At 37.2% G+C, this 21,310-nt stretch overlaps 2 protein-coding genes across 2 annotated transcripts; both read right to left on the bottom strand.

Annotated features, from left to right (window-relative positions):
• Positions 1-5,087, bottom strand: pithd1 (PITH (C-terminal proteasome-interacting domain of thioredoxin-like) domain containing 1). The gene is made up of 6 exons (XM_063898418.1): positions 4,762-5,087; positions 3,939-3,982; positions 3,546-3,623; positions 2,582-2,686; positions 1,806-1,914; positions 1-493 (listed from the first exon to the last, which is right to left on the bottom strand). Exons 1-6 carry the CDS (start codon positions 4,957-4,959, stop codon positions 392-394), a joined length of 636 nt encoding a protein of 211 aa, XP_063754488.1. The 5' UTR covers positions 4,960-5,087; the 3' UTR covers positions 1-391.
• Positions 5,088-6,460: 1,373 nt separating this feature from the next.
• eloa (elongin A) lies at positions 6,461-20,702 on the bottom strand. Its single transcript, XM_063899543.1, is given in 13 exon segments — positions 6,461-7,927; positions 8,031-8,200; positions 8,780-8,909; positions 9,542-9,722; positions 10,361-10,458; positions 11,248-11,400; positions 12,452-12,563; positions 13,558-13,877; positions 15,254-15,707; positions 15,709-15,847; positions 16,377-16,489; positions 16,856-16,912; positions 20,529-20,702. Coding segments are annotated over 13 exon segments (2,061 nt in total). The 5' UTR covers positions 20,601-20,702; the 3' UTR covers positions 6,461-7,865.
• Positions 20,703-21,310: the final 608 nt, after the last annotated feature.

Genomic DNA, 21,310 nt, shown 5'->3' with positions numbered 1-21,310 from the left:
TTGGTTTATTCCAGCCTTTTGTGTTTTATTTCATAGAAGCTGTGACCTGATTAAAGTGGTGAATATCTTTAGACATGAAAACAGGTTAAACTGATAGCAACCGATTTGCGTGTGAAATGTTTCATGCATTTAATAGGAAGCTTTCTGCCCACATTAAGCTGTATTATTGCCATAGAAAATAGAGCAACTACTTAGCACTTCCCCGGCACAACTGAAGCTCTGCGGTCAGATTTCAGTGCTCGATCCCTGTCGAGCTCAACCAACCTGCCGCCACACAGCGCTGAAATCCACTTTGAATTTCAACAATGACAGCCAGCAGACGTCACTTAAACATTTCTTCATCTTCCTCCTCCTCCTCCTCCACTCTTTCTTCCCACTCTCTGAAGCTTCTTCAGGAAATGAAGTTGGTTTGTGGGATGACGCTCTCCACTTTGTGATCTGCAGGGTTGGCTGATGCCTCGTAGTTACAGATCGTCACCTCATGTCTGTGAGCCTGAAAGGCAAACAGAGAGAAAGACATATCGACTTAGAGCAAAGAAACAGATGTAGAAGTATTGTTTCAGGATAGAAAGGCGAAAGTGACGTAACCTGAGAATCTTCAAGACTAACTAACTAACTAACTAACTAACTCAGTAACCTACATATTAAAATAACAACCAACTAAATAAAAGGAGTTGTTTTACTGCTGACTATCTATTTGGGTGTATTGTATGTCTTTTTTTATGTATCACTTTTATTACTGGCTTCTAGTTCACTTCCTTTGATTATGCTATTTATTTTACCTTGGTTGTGTACTTAATTCATTTTAATTCACGTTTGCTTACCTCTTCATTTAATGTTAGCCTACTTATTTTATTTTGCCTTTCATCTGCACTGTGCCTTTGCTTTTAGAACACTTTCAAAAAGGATTTCTGAGTCAGACCCTCCAACCACATTGATCCAGTATTGGGTTGTTGTGAACCATATAAAATGAAACTGTGACCCCTCTGATTAATAAAGACAAAGATACAGAGAACTGAAATAAGAAAATATTGTTCATGCTGGACAAGCTATTGATTGTTGCTATCCTGTAATGTTGGGCAAAATGGAAACCCATGACTCAATCACGTAATAACATTAAAAAAAATAATGGAGGACACTGTCATGTTTTTACAAAGCTACATTCAACATGAACTGTTTGGTGTTGATTTAAAAGAGCCGCTTTGTGAACAGCCAACACAGCCGTAACCACATTGCATTGCAACAACTGATGAACACACAGTGCTCTTTGTAGGGTGGAAGGGAAACTGGAGTAACACTGGAGAAATACCTAAACAGTTTGGGAAAAAATCGGCAGCCCTGGGGATAAAAGAAGAGACCAAATAATATGTTCTTTCAATGTAGATATAACGTGACGCACACAGAAAAACCAAACATAGAACAGTGGGAAAAAACATTTCTCTGAACACAAAAGGCCATTTACACAACATATTAAAGTTTCGTACTGATACTCTTCATCAATTACATTAAAAGATTTAAAAGGTTTAATGTCATATCATATCATATACACACCTACAGTGTAGTGCAAGCTCAGAAACACTCCCTTAAAAAAGTGTGTTTCTCAGATAAGTTGCAACCCTAAAGAAGTAGACTGACAATGGATGAGTACCTAATACAACCCCACTTAGAAAAATTCAAACTTTCACTTTAATGAACCGGTCTTCAACAGGGTGTTCTTAACCCGTAAGGTAAGGGGGGGTTAATAAAGGATTAATAAAATAATGACACGCTTAAACATGTTTTAGCATTTCTTTTTCACGACTGACCTCCGAGTATTCTCCTCTCAGGCCGATATAGTACACCCTGGTGTTCTCTTCTCCAAAGTTCTTTGAGATGTGGATGGAGAGGTGCTGAACGTTGGAGAAACGAGCAATCCTGAAAGCGATGACACACAAAGGGATGCATTAAATTTAAAAAACAAAGTAGTAAATTGTGACAATTTAGATAGACATTTGTAATGGGTTGTAAAGGAAAAACGAAACCTGTTAATACAGAGTGTTGCGTTGGTGGGAGTTTGTCTTTAAATAGAACAGAAACGCATACAAATGCATTAAAGGGAAGCATACTGAGACAAACAGAAAGACAAACGGATAAATGATTCCACTTATGCTTTAAACGCTTCAGAAGATTGGATTTCACTGCATTGTCATGTCATCAAGCTCCTTGTACACCAAGCTTAATCCATTTTTACACAATTTCATTTCAAATAAATCAAGAGCTAATCTGAAAGTCTTCAAATTCTCTTAAAGATTACACAGAAATTTGAAAAACTCAATTCTGTTACATCTAAGCCAATAAAAGGTACTTTAGAGAGTATTCCACAAAATCAGTCTTATCTTCAGGCTTTGTCAACAGTCGGATGGTCGGGGCAATCAGTGTCCAGCTAGCAGCCACAATTTAGGGAAGGTGTACCAACAAAACCAACAACTAAAAGCAGCAGAAAACTAAAGAACAAGTCTACAGCAAGTGTCCACACAACATCATAGAGAAGCTTAAATGGCAGAAAGTTGCTCAGGTGATTAAACGTGGTTAATTCTCTCACTTTGTCGGGTACTCCAGCTCAGCGGTGGGGTCTCTGTTGAGTCTGAAGGCTTGTTCAGGTTCTCTGCCAGTGTCATCGAAGGACATGTGAGGGATGTTCTTGTACCTGGAGAGAAAAATGATTTCATGAAATCGCTGCCCTCTAGTGAGAGAAGATGGAGAAGTATTTTATCAAAGTTTCTAGCAGGTTTTCATTTATTTTTATTAAAAATAAATAATTCAACACTCAAAAGGATTTCAAATCAACACTTTCTTTTTGTATAATGGCGACAAGTAATTTATAAACAAAATGTGGGGTGTTCTGGGGGGTAAGTCCCCAGTTCAAATCCAGATCGGTTCAACCTTGCCTCCTGAATAGAGATGCCCCAACTCTTTCCTCTACAGTAAATATGAATTTTGATGAAAAACCACAGCAAAGGGTCCTACATTTTTATATGGTTGGACTTGGGAACTATACTGTGCACTAGTTAATTCAATTCATAGTTTAAGCCCAGATCAAATGTACGTTGAAGAGTCTTGAACACATTGTCTTCAGTGATTGTGTTGTGTTGAATGTCTGAATCCTTGTTTCTTATTTTAAATATTTGTTCGTGTTGCAAATTAAATAGCTTTGACGCAAGAAAATTGTCTGACGTGACTGACAATAAAATGTTATTGTACCTTACGCACCTCGTATTTCATATTCTGTGACCGTACCAAAATTCACTAACATAATAAAGGTGGTATCTACTGCAATTCGTATTCAGTTGGATTTACTTTATCCAGATACCTTCCCCTTTTTGTTTGGGTCAGAGGGAATGATAGTAAATGATAGTAAATGTTCTATTATGAACATTTAATTAAATTTCTGTCTCTCATAAAAGAAAAGTTACATAAAAGCATGTGTATCCTGCCAATTATAGTTCTTAGAAAGAAAGGAGTGCAATGGGTGCATCTCCCTGATCAAAGAAGCAGTGAACACTCACAGTCGAACCTCAGCTGGATGAGAGTCGTCATTTTCTCCAGAGATAATGATGCCTTTCAGCTTCACGCTGCCTGTAAAACTGGAAGAGATGACACATTGATATTCAATGCGATCTTTGCCAAAAGAGATGGCAGGACAAAAAAAAAAAAATAGAACGCTGAGAAAGACAACAAGCTGTCACATGAAGATGACTGGTGACTAAGGGAAAAATGAAAATACAACCACAAACATATTGGAAATTACAGCAAATATCATACAGTTAATCCTATTAGTATTTGTATTATTTTAGAAACTTGTTAGCAACTTAAATACACATTATATGATTATAAAAACATATGTGTCATCTAAAAATATATACTTTGATAAAATAAATTATGATGAGTTCAGGACTTACGGGATGTTGAACAACAACTCTTCATCTGCGTCGCTCTCCACATACTAAGTGAAAAAAGACAAAAAAGAGTGAATACAGTATTAATAGAGATGCAGCGGCAATTAAACACACCCTACATCATCAGATTTGGATACATGTCTTACTGGGGTTTTTTTTTTTAGGCCTATTGATGCTTGTATTAGATCTGGGCATTATCCCCGAGTCTGACATTTTAGAGACAAAATGAGTTTTTCATCAATAAAAATAAGCACCTTTTTATTAGCAAGTATCTGTTCATTTATTTTACGTGTCATTCTACCAACATTTGCCACATTGTGATATACCAGTGTGTCATTAATGTTCATTTTAAAGCCATGTTTGATTTGGTTTAAAGAATCAAAGTGAAAAAGAAAGGGCCCCTCTGAGTAATATATTAGATTATAGGATGTTAATGATGCACCAACGGAAAGAGAGCTGCAACTAACTTGTATTTATACATTATGTTTGATTTCAAATTGTATTTTGAAAAGTAACTATTGACAGGCTAATACTGTAGTGGCTGTATCTGAACAGCAGGGCAGCATTGTATGTAACATACAAAACTATCCCAAGTAAGTTCTTGGTCATTTTCAAGTATTTTGATCTTTCCTATTACAGTAAACAACAGACCAGGCTCCAGCTGTAGCCTCATGCCCTTTGAAAGTTGAACCTGTACGCAGCTTCACAGCGAGGCTCCGCTGCAACAAGCCCAAAAACCTGCAACCTCACCCGTAAACCTTCCATCTGTCTGTCCCGGACATAAACAGGATGGCTGGCCGGCGTAGTGGCTTTGTGTGTCCGTTACCTTGTCCCGCTCGTTGCGCTGGTCCCACGGTTTGAACACCAGCTTCCCGTCCCCGTCTCTGCTCTCATTCAGGCACTGCATCTTCTCCAGGTCGATCCTGCGGTACAGTCCGTACTCCAGGCCCCTCTCCGCGGGCTCATGCTCCCCCTCACACCCGCAGCCGTGACCGTGACCATGGCCATGACCGTGTCCAGACATCGTGGAGCTTAAACTCGCTGCTTTCCCTAATTATTTAGAACTAGAAGTAGTTTACTGCCAATGCGTGTTTAGTGTGTTTTCAGAAATGAACTGCGATCAGCAAGTTTTACTTGGCCTCTTAAAGCGAAGTGGGGCTATGAAGGTGGTTCCGGTTCAGGAATTTCAAAATAAAACAAGCAGTTTGTCGCTAGTGAATGAGCTGAAATCTAAACATTGAGTTGCCTGGATTAATATCGAGACAAAGAAGCATAAGAACATACAACGCCAAAATATCATCTATGGCTATGTATGTCCTGTCAGCATTGATTTCTTTGTCATATTTGTATTTACAACATACCGAAAAATAAATATATCTATATTATAATATTTTATGAACCCACACATCTTTTCACACACTTGTGAACATAATATTCCTATGTATTCTTTACATTTAAATATTGTTAGACATTAGATGAAACAAATATCAAATGCTGAACTTCAAGATTCACATTTCTTTTACCGGTACTAACAACTGTATCTTGTTTCTGTTTCTTTAGAGTACATCATTGAACACACTGTGGCCATTTTTAACATTGAACCATGTATTTAATGGCCAGACATTTTATTTGGAAGGGGAAAGGAAGTAATTTTCTACAACATTGTAGCCACTTCATCAGTGAACAACAAACCACCAATCACAATGCATGTCGGCTCTCTGATTGGCTTGCATCTCTTACCACCAAAAGTCAATACTGTCGTACTGTCGTAAAATAAAAACCCTGAACATGGTCTGCCTTTATTCAAATAAATCCATGATATTTAGGTAGTCAAGTAAAGCTACAAGCATATGTATCAAATGTATACTTTAAGAACCAAAAGTAAAATGGCCTATTTCAGAAAAGCTGTACTATATGTTCTAGTTATTGCTTTACAATTATCAATGCATTAATTGTCACTTTTATGTGGCAGCAGATATAGGTTTCATTATATTTGATTAAAAAATATATTCCCTGGTATTCCTTTTATCTTTATTATTGTTTGTTAATGTATTAGTTTATATTTTGATTCAAAACATTTCAATCTGCAAATGAACTTGCTGTCTTATAAAAGAAGTGTAGGAAAGAGTCAACATTTTGGCTCAGAAATGTAGTGCAGCAGGATTATGAACTAGCATACATTTGCAAGTACTCAATTATATTGTTTTCAGAGTTGAATCTTTCATAAAAGTTAAGGCTGAATATGGTGAAAAGTAAAATGAAAGAAAGCGTAATTTTAACAATTCTTAAATTACTCTACTCGGCAGGATACACCTCAATGTTAAGAGATATTTGAAACGAAGGGAAAACACAAGATTTAGTTTTAATTGTTAATAGATGCCACATTGCATGATTTAAGATTGTGAACAATATTATACAGTAAAAATACAGTGTACCTCCAGTGCAGACTTTTGGAATATAGAGAGAGAAAGAAGATCATAACAAAGCATTGCAGATGTGTGCTTAATAAAACACCACAACAAAAATGAAGGGCAAAAGTCAATTTTAATAAAAATGACCATATAACATTTATTAAAATCTAATAAAATTGCAATTTTTAATCTAATTCCATTCGGGCCCATGTTGTGGGGTACCAGGTCCCAGTGTTGAAAATAAATACATCTCATCATCATGTTGTAGAAACTGAAGCTGCAGACGTCCTATTAACTAATTTCCCCGTTGTTGTGTTTGCTTGTTCTTCTCGTTCTCCTGCAGTCTCTTCAGCTCCCACTCAAGCTATTCGTCACAGTGAAGCAGATATAAACAACAGGGACACACACATTCAACAGCAGGAAAACATGATCTGAAGCCACAGGAGGGTTAACAATAAGTCTACAATATGTGTGTGTTTGTGTGGGTAGTTGATTGATATCATTTAAGCCCTACACATAAAGAAACATTTAAATATACATGTGTTTGTTTGATTTCAAAAAGCAGGGTCTTTCACAAGCCAGTTTTTCTCTCGGCTGACGTGCATCATGCATGCCATTAAGATTTAAAAAAGGTATGTAAAGTTTTTCCTCATGTAGTGTACCATTTGATCAAGATTAAAAGTAACAAACAGCTAATCTTTAAACATCTAAGAATCAGTATTGTTTTCTGTCCCATGAAGAATAGCTTGCTATTTTAGTTGAAGGAGAATGCTAATTTTTGTTACGTAAGAAGATTATTCCACTCCCGCATGTGATGTGTATGCTAAACTGTGAAGCTAAAGCCAATAGCTGGCTAACTTAGCATAAAGACTGGAAACAGGAAAAAAACGCTAGCATGTTAGCAAAACCCTACCAACACATATAACGCATAGTGTTTAATAGGTTTCTCAGTTTTTCAATATGTACAAAAATGTGTAGATTCTTACTAACTTTACTATCTTTGTAAAGAGCAAGGCTAGCTGTGTCCGACCCGTTTCCAGTAAGCCCGCTAAGTTAGACTAACCCTCTCCGGGTTCTTGCTTCATATTTAACATACAGTCATGACCGGTATCAATCTTTTTGTTAACTAGCAAAAATAGTGTTTCCCAAAAAGAGTGGAGCTATTCCTTTTAAAAAGGTTGTTGGAAAACAAGAAAAAGTAACAGACTGTGTTTGCAGGTGCGGGTTTGTGTGTGTCCTTTGCGTTTGGTAAAACGATGGTGACGTTTTCACACAAATGTCAAACCTATTGACGATCATTTCAATAAAAAAACTAACCATTTCATAACCAATACTGAAAGTTCCTATGATATGTTTGGTGGGTAGAGATGGTGTGCATGTCTGTGCTTCCATATGTGTGTCTGTGTGTGCGTTAACATGTATGTGTGTGTGCAGGAGTCTTCATTAAAATGTTGCTCAACTTAAATATAAAATTAAAAACACAGTTGGAATTGATAAAATACATTCAGTCTCTTTCACACTATCGGCGGGAGAATCTGTTCTTGAAAGCTTTGATAGTTTTGGCCATCATTGGGGCGATTTCTGCGAAGGGAAAGAAATGGTTGTGAGATTTTAAAATAACTCAAAACATTATTATGTCGCTCTTAAAGATCCTGAACTCAAAGCCCTTAATACAAACACTTACTTTTGACCTGTGGCTTGTCCTTGGCAGCAGGTCCTGCTCCTCCTCCTCCTCCACCACCTGCTGCAGCTGCTGCTGCTGAGGAGCGGGACGCACTGCTGGCAGAAGGGTTAAATTGGGAGGAAGAGGAGCGCATCGATTCTCCAGAGTAGTTTATGGTGGCTGGTCTTATTCTGAAATACACAGAAAGGGAATAAAGTATGTGACTGTGCTGAATGTTATATCAATTCCAAAAAAGAACTGGCAAAATCTCAAAGCTTTTTGACCTTTTCGCCAATCTTTAACCACTTTTTTGCAGTTTTCCCTTCCTGCTGAGGGTGGCTGTACAAATTGTAAAGCTTCTTGGTGCAAATATGTGTGCATACAATAAATGATGGACTTTAATTCCAATTCCTATAGGGTTTGAAACTAATGACTAGTTATATTATTAATTGCCAATGTGTTTATTTCTTGCAATTAGCAGATTTATCAATAATCTTTCAAATGTAGAAACAGTAAATTCCCACATTTTAAAAGCTGATAACAGTAATATTGTCATTTATTTATGCTCTGTTAATTAACATTAACAATACATTTATTATCAAAATGGTTGACAAGTAATTTCCTGTGGATTTGAAGAAAAATGTCTCCCAAGATGAACTGTAAATAAGGCTTTGGAAATCTCTAAAAGTTATGTAAATATATCTTATTCTCACTGCAACACCACTGTCATAAACCTGAATGAAAAATATAATACACTGGCTGAGACTGACTTAATGGGTGCAGCTGCTGCGGTGGAGGAGGCTGAAGAACCGCTGATGGTGCCGAACTTCTCCTGGCGGCGGCGGACGTCACGCGGTGGCTTGGCGACAGAATTCACAAACGCCATCTTTACCTGCCGCCCTGCCAGGACAAACACAACACTCACACTCAAACATCCAGACACCTTAACAAATACACTTTAACATCAAACTTTCCTTTTTTAGAGAAAGGAATAGAAAAAGGCTTGGGTTGCGCACATTACTGTCATGATTTCTTTCATTTGATTTATTGTATTGAAGTTGTACCCATTTGAATGTATTAACCACTTATTTTTCTCTCTTTACATTTGAATATTTAATTCTGTTTTATTGATATTTTCTGAATCATTTACTCTATTTTAAAGTTGTAAAATAAATGTTTGATTGCATTTCATTTGTATATTATATACATATAAATGATATTAATCTATTCAGTTGTTTTTATTAGTGAAGCACTGTACATTATTGTATTTAAGTTGTAAAATTCGGATAAATATTTAAAGTTGCGCTTTTAGTTTTATTAATATTTTTTTAAACTTTATAAAATCACAATTTTTTCTTGTCTACATTTTTTTAATTTCTATTTCAACTGTCTTCACTTTGGCCTTATACTTGTCAGTGATCTGTTAAGTACTTTGAACTGCATCACTAAATGAAAGTGTATTAAAAAAGGGCTTTCTCAAATAAAGTTTGATTTATTGATTGCTGCTCATTTTGTCCCAGAGCTTCGCCTACCTTTTGGCTTGTTGGCGTGGGCGGATGAGATGTTCTGGGTGAGCATCCTGAAGCGCTCCTCGCGCTCATCGTGCAGCCTTAGGTACATTTCCCTCCACGACTCGTATTCCTGAGGAGACTCGCGCTTAAAGTCGCGCTGACAGTGACGCATCCACAGCTCGTCGGACTCCTCAGTAAACCACTGAAGCAGAGGGGAACAAAATCAATGAGCCATTAGTATTCTAAGGCTTCTAACACATTGTGCTTATCGTTCTTTGGTTTATTCCTCTTGTCTGATTGTAATAGTTATTTTGGCCTTTTTTCCAACCTAAAGTCAATTCATAGCTCCATCTATCTGTAATTAAATACAGTACTTTCTGAGGAAATATGGCAATGTATTTCTAATGTAATGTAACTAATCTCCACTTATATTCAATTTCTTTATAAAATATACTAATACAATGTAGAATTGCTCAGACTGCATTGTTCTAAAGTAAAAAGAAAGCCACATTTATGCCGAATCTATCTAGATGTAGGCTCTGTGGAATCCTTTTCTTTAATTATATTTTTGTACCACCCTTTAAATGTCTCCTCCCTTACTTGATACAAGTTCTTTGTGTGCTTATACGTCCTTAATATTGAGTTAAATGTATCAAGCTGTCCGTTTAATTTTATTTTGTATTGCTTAAACAACAAAAAAAAGTGCTTTAAACATAAATGTTGGCAGTCAGTCTGTCTCGTCCACCCATAGACGGAGCATTACACAAAGGAAGGTATTAAGTGGATGACGGACCTCACAAGTAGGCTACAGAAAGACAAACATCTCTGTGTGTGTGTTACCTGGTTGCTCTGCTCGATGCGGTACAGCTGCTCAGGTGTGCATCGCTCCAGCACTGGCTCCAGGATCTCAAAGGGCACTCCTCCAACCTCAGCAATGGCTGAAGCAAACAGAAGCAGAGAGAGTCACGTCTTTGCAGCATGGTCTGTTTGCTTTAACCAGCCACTTACCCAAAGACTACATCCAATATGATAAGGAACAATGCCACAACATCCGTTCTGATTTGTCTAAAGTCTTGACTACTACTACATTAGGTAAGTATGTAACACTAGAAATTTCATTTCTTATTTATTGAAAAATCCCACTTCTATCTATAATATACACAGACATATTTTTACACGTTATATTTAATCTACATTTACACTGCATATGTTTGAACATTTACAACACACTGTAAGGTCCCCTGAGACAAATGTAAAAAAGTTATATTGGGCTGTATGAATGTACTTTGATTTGGGAGAACAATTTTTAATATGTCATAAAATGTTTGTATCAGGATAACTAAATATATTATAAAAATAAAAAAATATCCCATGTATCTAAAAACTTTTTTTTAAATAGAGCTTAGGGTAAGCCTAGAGAACTTTTGAACTAAAATGTTTGCAGGCAAAACTGAATTGAGATGGGCAGTGATCCAGAGGAGTATATATTGACTTTGTGAAGTAAGTGTGAAAACACTTTCTGTTTATCTTTAAGGTGGTGAGCCGCACCTCTCAGGCACATCTATAACAGTTTCACTTATTGTTTCTCTCTAGTAGAACTTCATGAATAAATATGTAGTGCTTACTGTATGGTATACAAGTTTGTGACAGCAGGGAGAGTCTGCAGGCGCTCTAGTGCAACTGAGTGTTTCCTAGCTTTGTTTCTCTTGAACACAAAATACACTCACAGTCGATGTTGTTCTGCAGCACGCGGATGCACTGCTCGTACAGAGTCATCATCCTGGGCAGGTAGGCGGTCTTTGATCCAGAGTAGACCACCATCTTAGAGTTGAATCTCTTCCCTGTGAAGCCGGAATCCTCTTCGTCATTGCAGACAGGAACTGAGGGTAGAGAAGGGACTAAGAGTCAGACAGTGTGACACACAGCAGGGCAGCACGAACTCTTAAAGATACGGTGACACTGACAAGAAGGAAAAAACAAGAAGCCCTAGATTAAAATTTGCACAAAAGCAGAAATTCACTGGTACAAACATCAAGGTTACAATCAGGTATTTGACACCCAGATTCTGAGCGGATCACAAGCTTCACCAACACTTTACCATAGATAGAAAGCATAGGTTTTTAAGGTGTATTTTGGCTAACTGACGTTTTACCAAATGAGCCTGGGAGAAGCAACATCCAGAAAGTGTTGGGTTGTATCACCATTTACTTTTAAAGAAACTATTCTGTAAACAGTCAAATTAAACGGGTATCTAAAATGCTTTTTACTTGCATATATTTTTATATTCTTTCACCTGTTGTCTTTAGTTAATTGTTAAAATTATTACGTTTCTTGTCTCCAATTCTATTTTCCTACTGAACTTCATTGCAATTTGTGCTATTTACTTCCATAGTACAAACTTACCGTTATCTTTGTTATTTATACTACCAGACTCACTTTATTCCATTTTATTTCCAATAGGTATTCTTGAGCTGGGATTAAGACTGAAAAACTGAAAATGCCTTGTATAGTAGCTTTCTTTTTGTGAACATACATCTTTTAAATAAAAAAGAAACCCTGTCAACCACATAATTGACCTAAATATCAACTCTCCCTTGAAGAAAATGGAATCCTCTGATCCCTTTCCACACTTACAGAAACCAGATTTCTTTAACATGACATTAAAGACAGATGGTAAGGAGAAACGGCACAACGTTACCCTATTCCTTCCACAGAAGGTCAAACATGACTAAAGCTTGTTCAGCATAAAAGAAAAAGAGGAAACTGTGAAGAAATACATGACCAAGAGAGAATCTGTTTAAAAATAGATTATATTAGGATTAAGATGGACAAACTATGAGTTCCTAAAGCTATGGAATGATGGTCCCCTTAATGGTTAAGAGGAATGGTGTTTCAAATACCAGACATGAAGCTGTGAAGGGAGGGCGTTACCTTTCCGTCTCTGAGGGGACAGCGGGGTGACGTCGAGGGAGGGCAGAGGTCTGTAGTTGGGCTGAATCGCTGGCAGAGGAATCTCAGGGAGAAGTGCAGGGATCTCAACCACCTGCAAACAAAAACCAATCAACATCAACAGGATCAGAAAACAACTTTTCAAAATAAAGGTTTCGTATACAGGGGATAATAAATAAAAGCAAATTCAAATTAAGTGGCACAGAATAGCAAGGATATGATGAAACAATTAGTTTGAAATAGGTTTTAAGATTTCTTTACAACAATATGGCGATATCCTTCTTCTGTCCCGTGTGATGTAATCCCTAATGCCCTAAAGCTCCTCATCCAAATCCATCTGTTGATATTTAACCAATAGGCTCAATTCAGGGCAACAACTCTTCAAAGTCTGTGTGCTTACAGTTATATGGTGAATTAAATCATGAGTATTTCCCCATTGCAAATTTTATTGCAAAAGACTACTATGATTAAGTCGGCACTAATTTACGGTTTTTTCCCTCACATTTTTCCAACTTTTATCTCATGAATTCTCTCGTTATTTTGTGTTTTTAACCAACACTATCCGTTGCATGTCTTTGTATATCCCATAATCCTTCACAGTGAGATACACTTCTGGTGCTACAAAACAAAAACATCTGTGCCGTTGGGCTTTAGGTTCAAAAAAGTTTTTTCAACACCACATGGCCTCATCGGCATCAAAACATGGAGGGTTTTAATTTAAAGCTGCAAGAACCGGTGTACTATATAAAATAGTCAGTAGCAGGAAAAAAATATATTGAAAATCTCTTCAAAAAGCACCGATTATTTTTTGTTTGGTTGCTGGAAGCTCCAATGAAAGGATTTGATGCTTATATTTTGCCATAAATTATATATTTTATTTAAGGTAAGGACTGTTGGTCGAATATAACAAACCATCCGACTAAATCACCTTGAGCTGTTTTAAGTAATAACTGAATCTTCTTGCATTTTATAGATCAGAGATAACTATTATTCAAAGTAAATCAACAATGAGAAAAATTGCTAGTTGCATTCCTATTTTGAAATACTTCTAAAAAATGCATCCCCATATTCTCGGCAGCTGTTATTACCCTCTTGCGTTTTTCCGTTGGAACCGAGCCTGAGTGTGGCCTCTTGGTGCTCTGTGTGCCGTTAGCCTTGCTCCCTTTTGATGAAGAGGAGGAAGAGATGGGGGCGGGGGGAGGGGAGCGTGAGCGATGGGAGGACGACGTGGAGGAAGAGTGGGATGGTCGCCTGTGTGAGGAGGCTGAGGATGATGAGGGCTTCTTCTTCTTCTTTTTGACGGGCGTTGGGGCGTCATATGTGAGGAAAGACTCAAAGGACATGGGGGGAGTCTCAAAGTCATCCTCTTCCTCTTTGGGCGGAGAGTCCTTCAGCGCCCGCGGTTGCCCTGGAAACACAAATGGAAAAGTTAGGGATGCAGTCAATCATGGGAAATATGAATTATATTTGAATTATATGAGTTTAAACCCTTCTGAACAGACTTTGGGATGTCAGCGTAGTAGGCTTTCACGATAAAAAGTGACCGGTTCCTCTGCTGTAGCCATTGTTGTTTACGTGAACTAAAAATGCTAATGGACACGGAAGTGATTCCTAACGGTTCCTGGCGTCACACTAGCCATGCCCATATAGCTCTAGTGCTAGCCAAAAGAGGCGCGAGTGTCACATAGTGGCCCGACGTAAACAGTGATGTCATGACGCGGCACCAGTCAGGCTCTGGGCGGTGGAAATACAACTGGGGCTAAAAAGAAGAGCACTAGCACGGAGCTAGAACTGGAACTGGTTTGGTGGGAAAGGGGCAATAGTGACATTACGGAAGTAAACAAAGGAGTCCACTTATAAATAAATTGTATTATTATTAAACATTTTCCGTTTATTATATAAGCCAACGAAGAGCAGAAATGTCGACATCTTAGAAAATAGTTACTGGGCCACCAGATAGCTCAGTGGTTAGAGCTGGCGGCCTATATGCAGTTTCCACTGCCAAGTAAGCGGGTTTGATTCCTGAGTCCATTAAGCATGTCATCCCCTCTATCTCCCCCTTTCAATTCTTCTTCTGTAATAAAGGCCCTCTCTGGCCTAAAAAATACCTTTAAAAAAAGAAATAGGAATGTTTAAATGATTAACAATTTGTAATCGTTTTAGCCATACCTTAGAGATTGAAGATAAAAGCGAACACACATCAATAAATAAGAATTGGGTAACTTCCTGTCAGAGGTCACTTAACAAACAGATTGTATCTCAAGTAGTAGTGCAGGAAGTTGCACATTTTGTACGTGATGAAACAGAAACATGTTGCAAAGTTACACAACAAAGAAATATCATTATCGTATAAAGGTTTATGAAATGCAACTGCATTGTAAGCTTTGTGCTAACAATTCCTGCTCTGCACCAAAACAAGAGACACTGTTCAGTGGCTGTAAATTACTCATCTCTGTTTTCCGATCATGGGCAAGTGCAATGTCACTGTATAAATACTGCATAATAAATAAGTGTATTTTGTTGTTATCTTTAACCTTAAGGAGATCCTTGGCTCTTCAATTAGTGTTTTCTTGTATTTTTGAATGTCATTTTGTGGTTTCTTTTCTTTCTTTTGTTTTATGTAAAGCACTTTGAATTGACTTTCGGCTGAAATGTGCGATGTAAACACTTCTGTATACAATCTATACATGTAGAGAGAAAAATAAGCTTTTGCTATTCCTTAGCTATCTCTGGTGTCAACATTAACTTCTATCAAATACAACCTCCTCCATTAATCAGACTCACCGTCATCTCCTCCTTTCTTCTTCTCCTCCCTCTTGCCCTCATGTGTGGTGGACTTCCTGCTGTGCTTCGCAGACTTCTGTACCGGACTCTGCTGTCGCTCTCTGTCAGCGCTGCGTTTCTTCCCTTCATCGCCTTCTCCTCCTCCTCGCTCACTACTCATATCTGCATGGCGTTGCCGCCGCTCCTCGTCTCTGTCCCTGTTTCTGTCGCTGTGGGAACCGTGATGGTGGTTTTTGATTGGTTCTTTGTTTGGTTTGACGTGGCGGACATCTTTGCGAAGAGGAGGAGGAGGAGGACTCGGCTCATGCTCGGGTTCAGGTTCAGGTTCGTGCTCCGGGCTTTCGTATTCGTCTGACTGGTAGCCTCCCCGCCGTGGAGGGGTGTACTGCTCCTGGTGAGGAGGAGAGGGCGAGTAGTTTGTGTGATAGCCTCTCTCCTCCTCCTCCTCCTCCTCTCTCTTCTTCTTCTTCTTCCATGTAGGAGGGCTCTTCCTCAGGGGAGGGCTCCCGGGTGCGTCTGTGGCCTCCTCCTGCCTCCGGGGCTTCAGAGTTATTGTGTGAGCGTGGAGCCTCATTGACGTGGCTGTTGGTGGGTCTGAGGTAGAAACAAACACAGGGGTTGAAAACATGTCATATTAATATTTCATTTTCCTTTTACTCAAGAAGCGTAGAACAATAAATCCCAACCTGGAAGTCCAAAGAAATGCGTGCCGGCACAGAGACAATTAACAGAATAGGAAAGCTTGAAAAAGTAACAACACAAAACACAAATTACTTTGATTTGTTTTTTATTATCAGATAAATTGACCTCCTTAGGCCTGTAATAGGTTGAAAAATAATCAGCAGTGAAAAAAAAATCTATTTCTTTCAGGAGACAATGCCCAATGTGGCCATATGTTTTTAATTTTAAATCCAGCCAAAAATGTTCCACTCCTTTTGATAGTCCTATTTTTGGTAAATTGTCTTTTTCTTCTCTTACGGTGTTTTGTGTATGCACCATAAATACCAAAATAAATTCCTTGTTTGTGTAAACTACTTGACAATAACATGCAGTTTACAGGGACATGCACTTCTCCACTCCTCACTGCTGTTTGTTTGTGCACTCTCAGATATGCAGAACTCACTTCTCTGTAGACTGAGGAACCAGTTTCTTCCATTTGCCAACCAGGCCTTTTGCCACCTCTCCAGCAAGTTGGTGTTTCCTAAAAGAATTCACAGTCTTCCCCACTCCAGTTTCCTACAAGAGAAAGCAGAGGAAAGTCAAAACATGCAGATATAATTATTTATTTAACAACACAGGCAAAGTTAATAATGTTTATATTTCCAGCTGGTATCATATCTTTGGCAGCCGAGTGATCTAATTGGATAACTGTAAATTGCGCTTGAAAGAAAGTAGAAAACTGACTGAGAAAAACATTGTTATCTCAAAATAATTTTCAACAAAAGGTCAAATTCCTGCACAATACAAACGCTGGGTCATTACATTTTCGATGGAGTAGTGAGTGATTATGTAAGAGCTCCTTCCCAAACTGGTTATCTACTGGTCAGCAGCGTTACTTTTTGGGTGGGTCTTTTTTTGTTCAGAAATCAGGAGGCTCCTTACCACCAGTATGTCCACTGTCATGGGAAGTTCCCCCAGTCTTTTCAAAGTCTTCAGCAGCTGAAACACAAGAAAAGATTTCAGGGGACTCAGAAGAGGTCTGTATATTGTGTGTATTATCAGTGGTGCCATTACATTTGTATTATTGAAGATAATAAATTAAATGCTATTCTTCATTTAAATATTATTAAAGAGTAAAAGGTTTAGAGGGTTTTAATCTGGCTTTAGATATTCTAGTTTTTGAGCTTTGATCGTTGTTCATTGACACTGTTTTTTCAACCTTGCTGTTTACCATGTTATGTTTACTTTTATTTATTGATTTTTAATATGTTCTCTTGTTATTGGTCATGTTAAGCATTGCATATGTAGTATGTGAATCTACTCACATCTGCTTATAGTACACATATATATATATATATTATACACATCTGCCATATGCATCTGTCTATACCTCCTCATTCAACAGTGTAAAGTATTTAAATTACTGTACAGTGTATTTAAATACTTTCAATGTATTCTACATATGTATACATTTCATATCCTTAAATCTTTATTGTTGTTATTGTTAATATTCTTCTCTCTTTTTGCACTATTTTATTTATCTTATTTGCACCATGTATGTTGAGTTGTTGGAGGAGCATGGGACATAAGATTTTCATTGCCAACATATACGCTGTATCTGCTGTGCATATGACCATAAAACCTTGAAACCTTGAAGCACTTTGTGGATGCATCTGCTACTGTGCGTAACATAAATACATAAAGTTGAGTAAAGTTACAATACCTATATTCTCTGAGCATTGGTAGATAAAAAATAAATGAACAAAGGTTGCTGATTATTAGGGGTTGAAAATATGAAAGTATATATGGTGACATGAATACAAATTAATACCAATTAATATCCCTTTATTATCTCTGGGTGTATGTTATCAATCATAAGTCAACAAGCAGGACGGCTCAATGCATCATGTTTATATGATTTTGGCCTTAATGTCATGACATTTCATTTATAAGGTAAATTAACTGGTTTATCCAAAAACTGACATTCTGTCTCTTCTTTTATCCATAAACACATTTTTTACAGCTAGGAATGAAACTTTACAACCCCATCTTAAGTTCTTCCTCAGCGGAAGGATTTGGGTCAGTTGTCATGGACGACCACCTGTTATCAAACTGTTATTAAAGTTCAATGGTAAGGGTCACATGGCAACAACTGAGCCATCTCCATGACAGTAGAGCCCAACTCCATCTGCTGCCAAATTAAAGAAGGATATGTAGACAAAAGCAATGAGGCTAAGAGATTATTTTAATGTCAAACTTTCTGGATACATATTCAGAAAATGTTCTAAAAATGTATTTATTTTTTAAGTTGGTGCTTTCATGCTAAATTATTTTATATGACTGTTTTACTATGTGAAGGTCAAGTAAATTACATTTTATTAAATTAAAAAAACAACCCCCACAAAATGATATTGATATTGTGAAACACACCGTGAGAAAGGATTTGATCTTTCTTGCCCAATTTGGAATTTGAAAGTCTCAGTCGCAGCTAAATAAATGTACAGTAGAAATTCATTCATTCAAGCTACTGCAAATATGTTACTTGCTTAAGTTTTGTTTTGCAGATTATATTTGTCTATCTTTATTTTTTTGGCCTAGCTGTTGTAAATGTCAACTGTTCCAATTAAATCAAAACACTTTAAATTAGTTGTTTCATATCATATATAATAAGTTAATATATTTAAGGTTCAGACTGATAAAAAAAAACATTTTAAGACCTTAGACTAATGGGCAGATTAATCAATAGTAAAAAATAATAATACTTGCAGCCCAATGCACGTCACAAACAGTTTGTCCACGTTTTAATTGCAACCACTATTCTCTCTTCAGCGTGATTTACGTCAACATTAAAAGTATGTGTGGAATCCCTTTGTTCACATTATGTCCTATAAAAACAATCACAGCAGACGAAACTACACCTGCTTTATACCCGGAGGTTAAGGAGCTCTTCCTGCCTGTAGTTGACAGTAAAGAACTGAAACCTGAGTGTCTGTCTGAACAGTAGCATGTAGCAGCCTGTATCCTCATGGAGACTGTATAACGTGGCCTAACGGGTCCGGGCTGTAGTCAAAATCACTCTGCTGTGATTTCCACATTTTGAAAAGCAAACCATGTTGCAGAGCACAGAGTATAAATTCAGTTTTCTAAATCCCACACGCCATGACTGCTTTGTTTTGGGAGGTTACATTTGAGGATGAAAGTAAACAAAGGGGTGTTCGGACATTGTTAATTGTCCTTTATCCGCTTTTAATTGTACACATTTTATCACTCAAATCCCAGTGCAGTGATGCACAGCTACTATTTATCATATCCCAACATTTGTGAGCTCACATTACAGGCCTGGAGTCGGTGTAACTGTCAGTACTTTCCGCACTAACGTTGGTTAGCTAGAAGGCTAACGGCTACTCTGGCCCTGAGTTTCTTCACATTATAAATTACGTTGCGTTTGATGTTATTATTTTAAATAACAGATATATTGTCTATGAGCGGTATTTAACTCAGATGACATGTGTTAATTCTAGCTAAAAGCCGACGTTAAATAACTGCATTTAAACAAGTTAAAAACCCTTAATTGTCGTGACGTTTCACATGATGCCTTCACAGGCTGCTGGAAATACTGCCGTTCTATAGTGTCCACTTTTTATTATTTTATTAAATCTGTTTAGAGAAGTATTGTTCTGAAAGGGATCCTTCATGGCTTTAAGATATTCAAAATGCACAAATATCAAAAGTTAAATACACTGACATGTATATCTCTTCAATAAGATCAAGTTTTAACTAAGTCCCTTCTGCGACACTGATTTCGCAAATGTAATATTTTTTTAAGTATAGGAAAGTACTTAGATAACTCCAATCACATGTAAATATAATATTGGATTGGTTAAAAATACACTCATTTGTTAATCTTTTATCTGAGATTCATTCTTTTGATTTTCTTCTACAGATCTGTAAAAAGAATGATCTTAGTGCTAAAACTAGTCAGTGTATTATCTGATAAAGAGTTATTAGCCTATATATTTACTTTCAACCTCAAGAAAGTTGTGCCATTTGGGATTGCGTTTAATAAATACATATATCCTAACTAAGGCCAACAGAATTTAATTAAATATGTTGGCTCCAATATATTTTAGAGGTAAATATTTCACCTTTACTTCACTGCATTCAAAAACATTCGTTGGTTATCAGGATTTTAATTAATAAAATGACATCAACCAACAAATAATTAATGATGTTTTATTACTTCATGTATATTTTGATGCTTATACTTGAGCTATCATGATTATCATTCCAGTGTGGTTTGTTTACTTAAGTTGATTTTCCTTTTTACCATTTAACTACTACATTTTTTTTTTTTAAAAGGAGAAAAAAGAATTACTACAGAAAACTACTAATATGCAGTTCCAATCCAAAAGAAAAATGTGTTGCGTTATCTCTTAGGTAAAACATTTTCAGAAGACGGAGCATGAAGGCAGCCCTCAAACGCAGCATTTAAAAAACGGTTGCGACTTTCGGAGAGCTGCGGTGGCCAAGGCTCAGATTTTGGCAACAGGGGCAAAGTGTCGCATTTAGGGACGCATTCAGTGTCAAATACGCTATCTGCCCGTCTGATCGTTACCTTTCGAGGCTCCGGGTTCTCCAGGAGCCGGGACTGAAGTCTATCCACTGTTTCCAGCAGGTCCTCCGCCATGTTTACTGCTGGTACCCTGTCGCCCGGAAACTACTTCATACGAGTGGAGAAAAAAACGGAACGGTTCCGCTAGTGTAGTGACAGCTACTGAGCTCAAAAGAGGCTAAAAATGTCTTTTTTTTTTTCTTCTTCTTATTTTTACTAAAACCTTATTAATAAATACATTTACAATAAAAAAAGTTAAGACAAATTGGGTAAAGAAAATATGTGTATTCATTCGTGGTAGAGGTCGGAAGTACGTCACGGCACAGCTGACGCAGGACGCAGTGACACCTGTTGGTTTGACGTCAGTGAAAACGCTGAATCAGCATGTAGTGTAACTTACAGAGTATCCTGAAACCATAGACTGTATAAAAGCCTGTACGACCATAAATTAATTCAGAGAACTATTTCCGATGACCTAATAGCGGTGTGGAGTAGAAGTATTAACTACCATAACATGGACATACACAAGTACTTTTAATTATAAATTATAATTCCCTCAAAATATACTGATAGCACTTCAGTAAAAGTACTTAATAATAGAAGTATTACACATATTAGTGCTGAGATAAAGATCAAATGTATTTATCCCAAATTGGGAAATGTTTTCGTTGCAGAAGCATATAAAACAAAGTATTGCACATTATTAGAAATAAAAAAGAGTAGAAAATAAACAATTTTACAATATAAAAATCTCAAAATAGAAGCTAAAACAGAACAAAAAGTAA

This window comes from Eleginops maclovinus, chromosome 13 (assembly GCF_036324505.1).
Source record: "Eleginops maclovinus isolate JMC-PN-2008 ecotype Puerto Natales chromosome 13, JC_Emac_rtc_rv5, whole genome shotgun sequence".
Classification (NCBI taxonomy): domain Eukaryota; kingdom Metazoa; phylum Chordata; class Actinopteri; order Perciformes; family Eleginopidae; genus Eleginops; species Eleginops maclovinus.
This window is presented reverse-complemented; position numbering and strand designations above follow the sequence as displayed.

Bases quoted from the DNA above. Each gene is read 5' to 3' on its own strand.
- pithd1 (XM_063898418.1), bottom strand. From the start codon at position 4,959: ATGTCTGGACACGGTCATGGCCATGGTCACGGTCACGGCTGCGGGTGT. The intron at 2,687-3,545 runs GTGAGTGTTCAC...TTTTCTCTCCAG, and splicing joins CATCCAGCTGAGGTTCGACT to GTACAAGAACATCCCTCACA. The intron at 494-1,805 runs GTCAGTCGTGAA...TTTGCCTTTCAG, and splicing joins TGAGAGGAGAATACTCGGAG to GCTCACAGACATGAGGTGAC.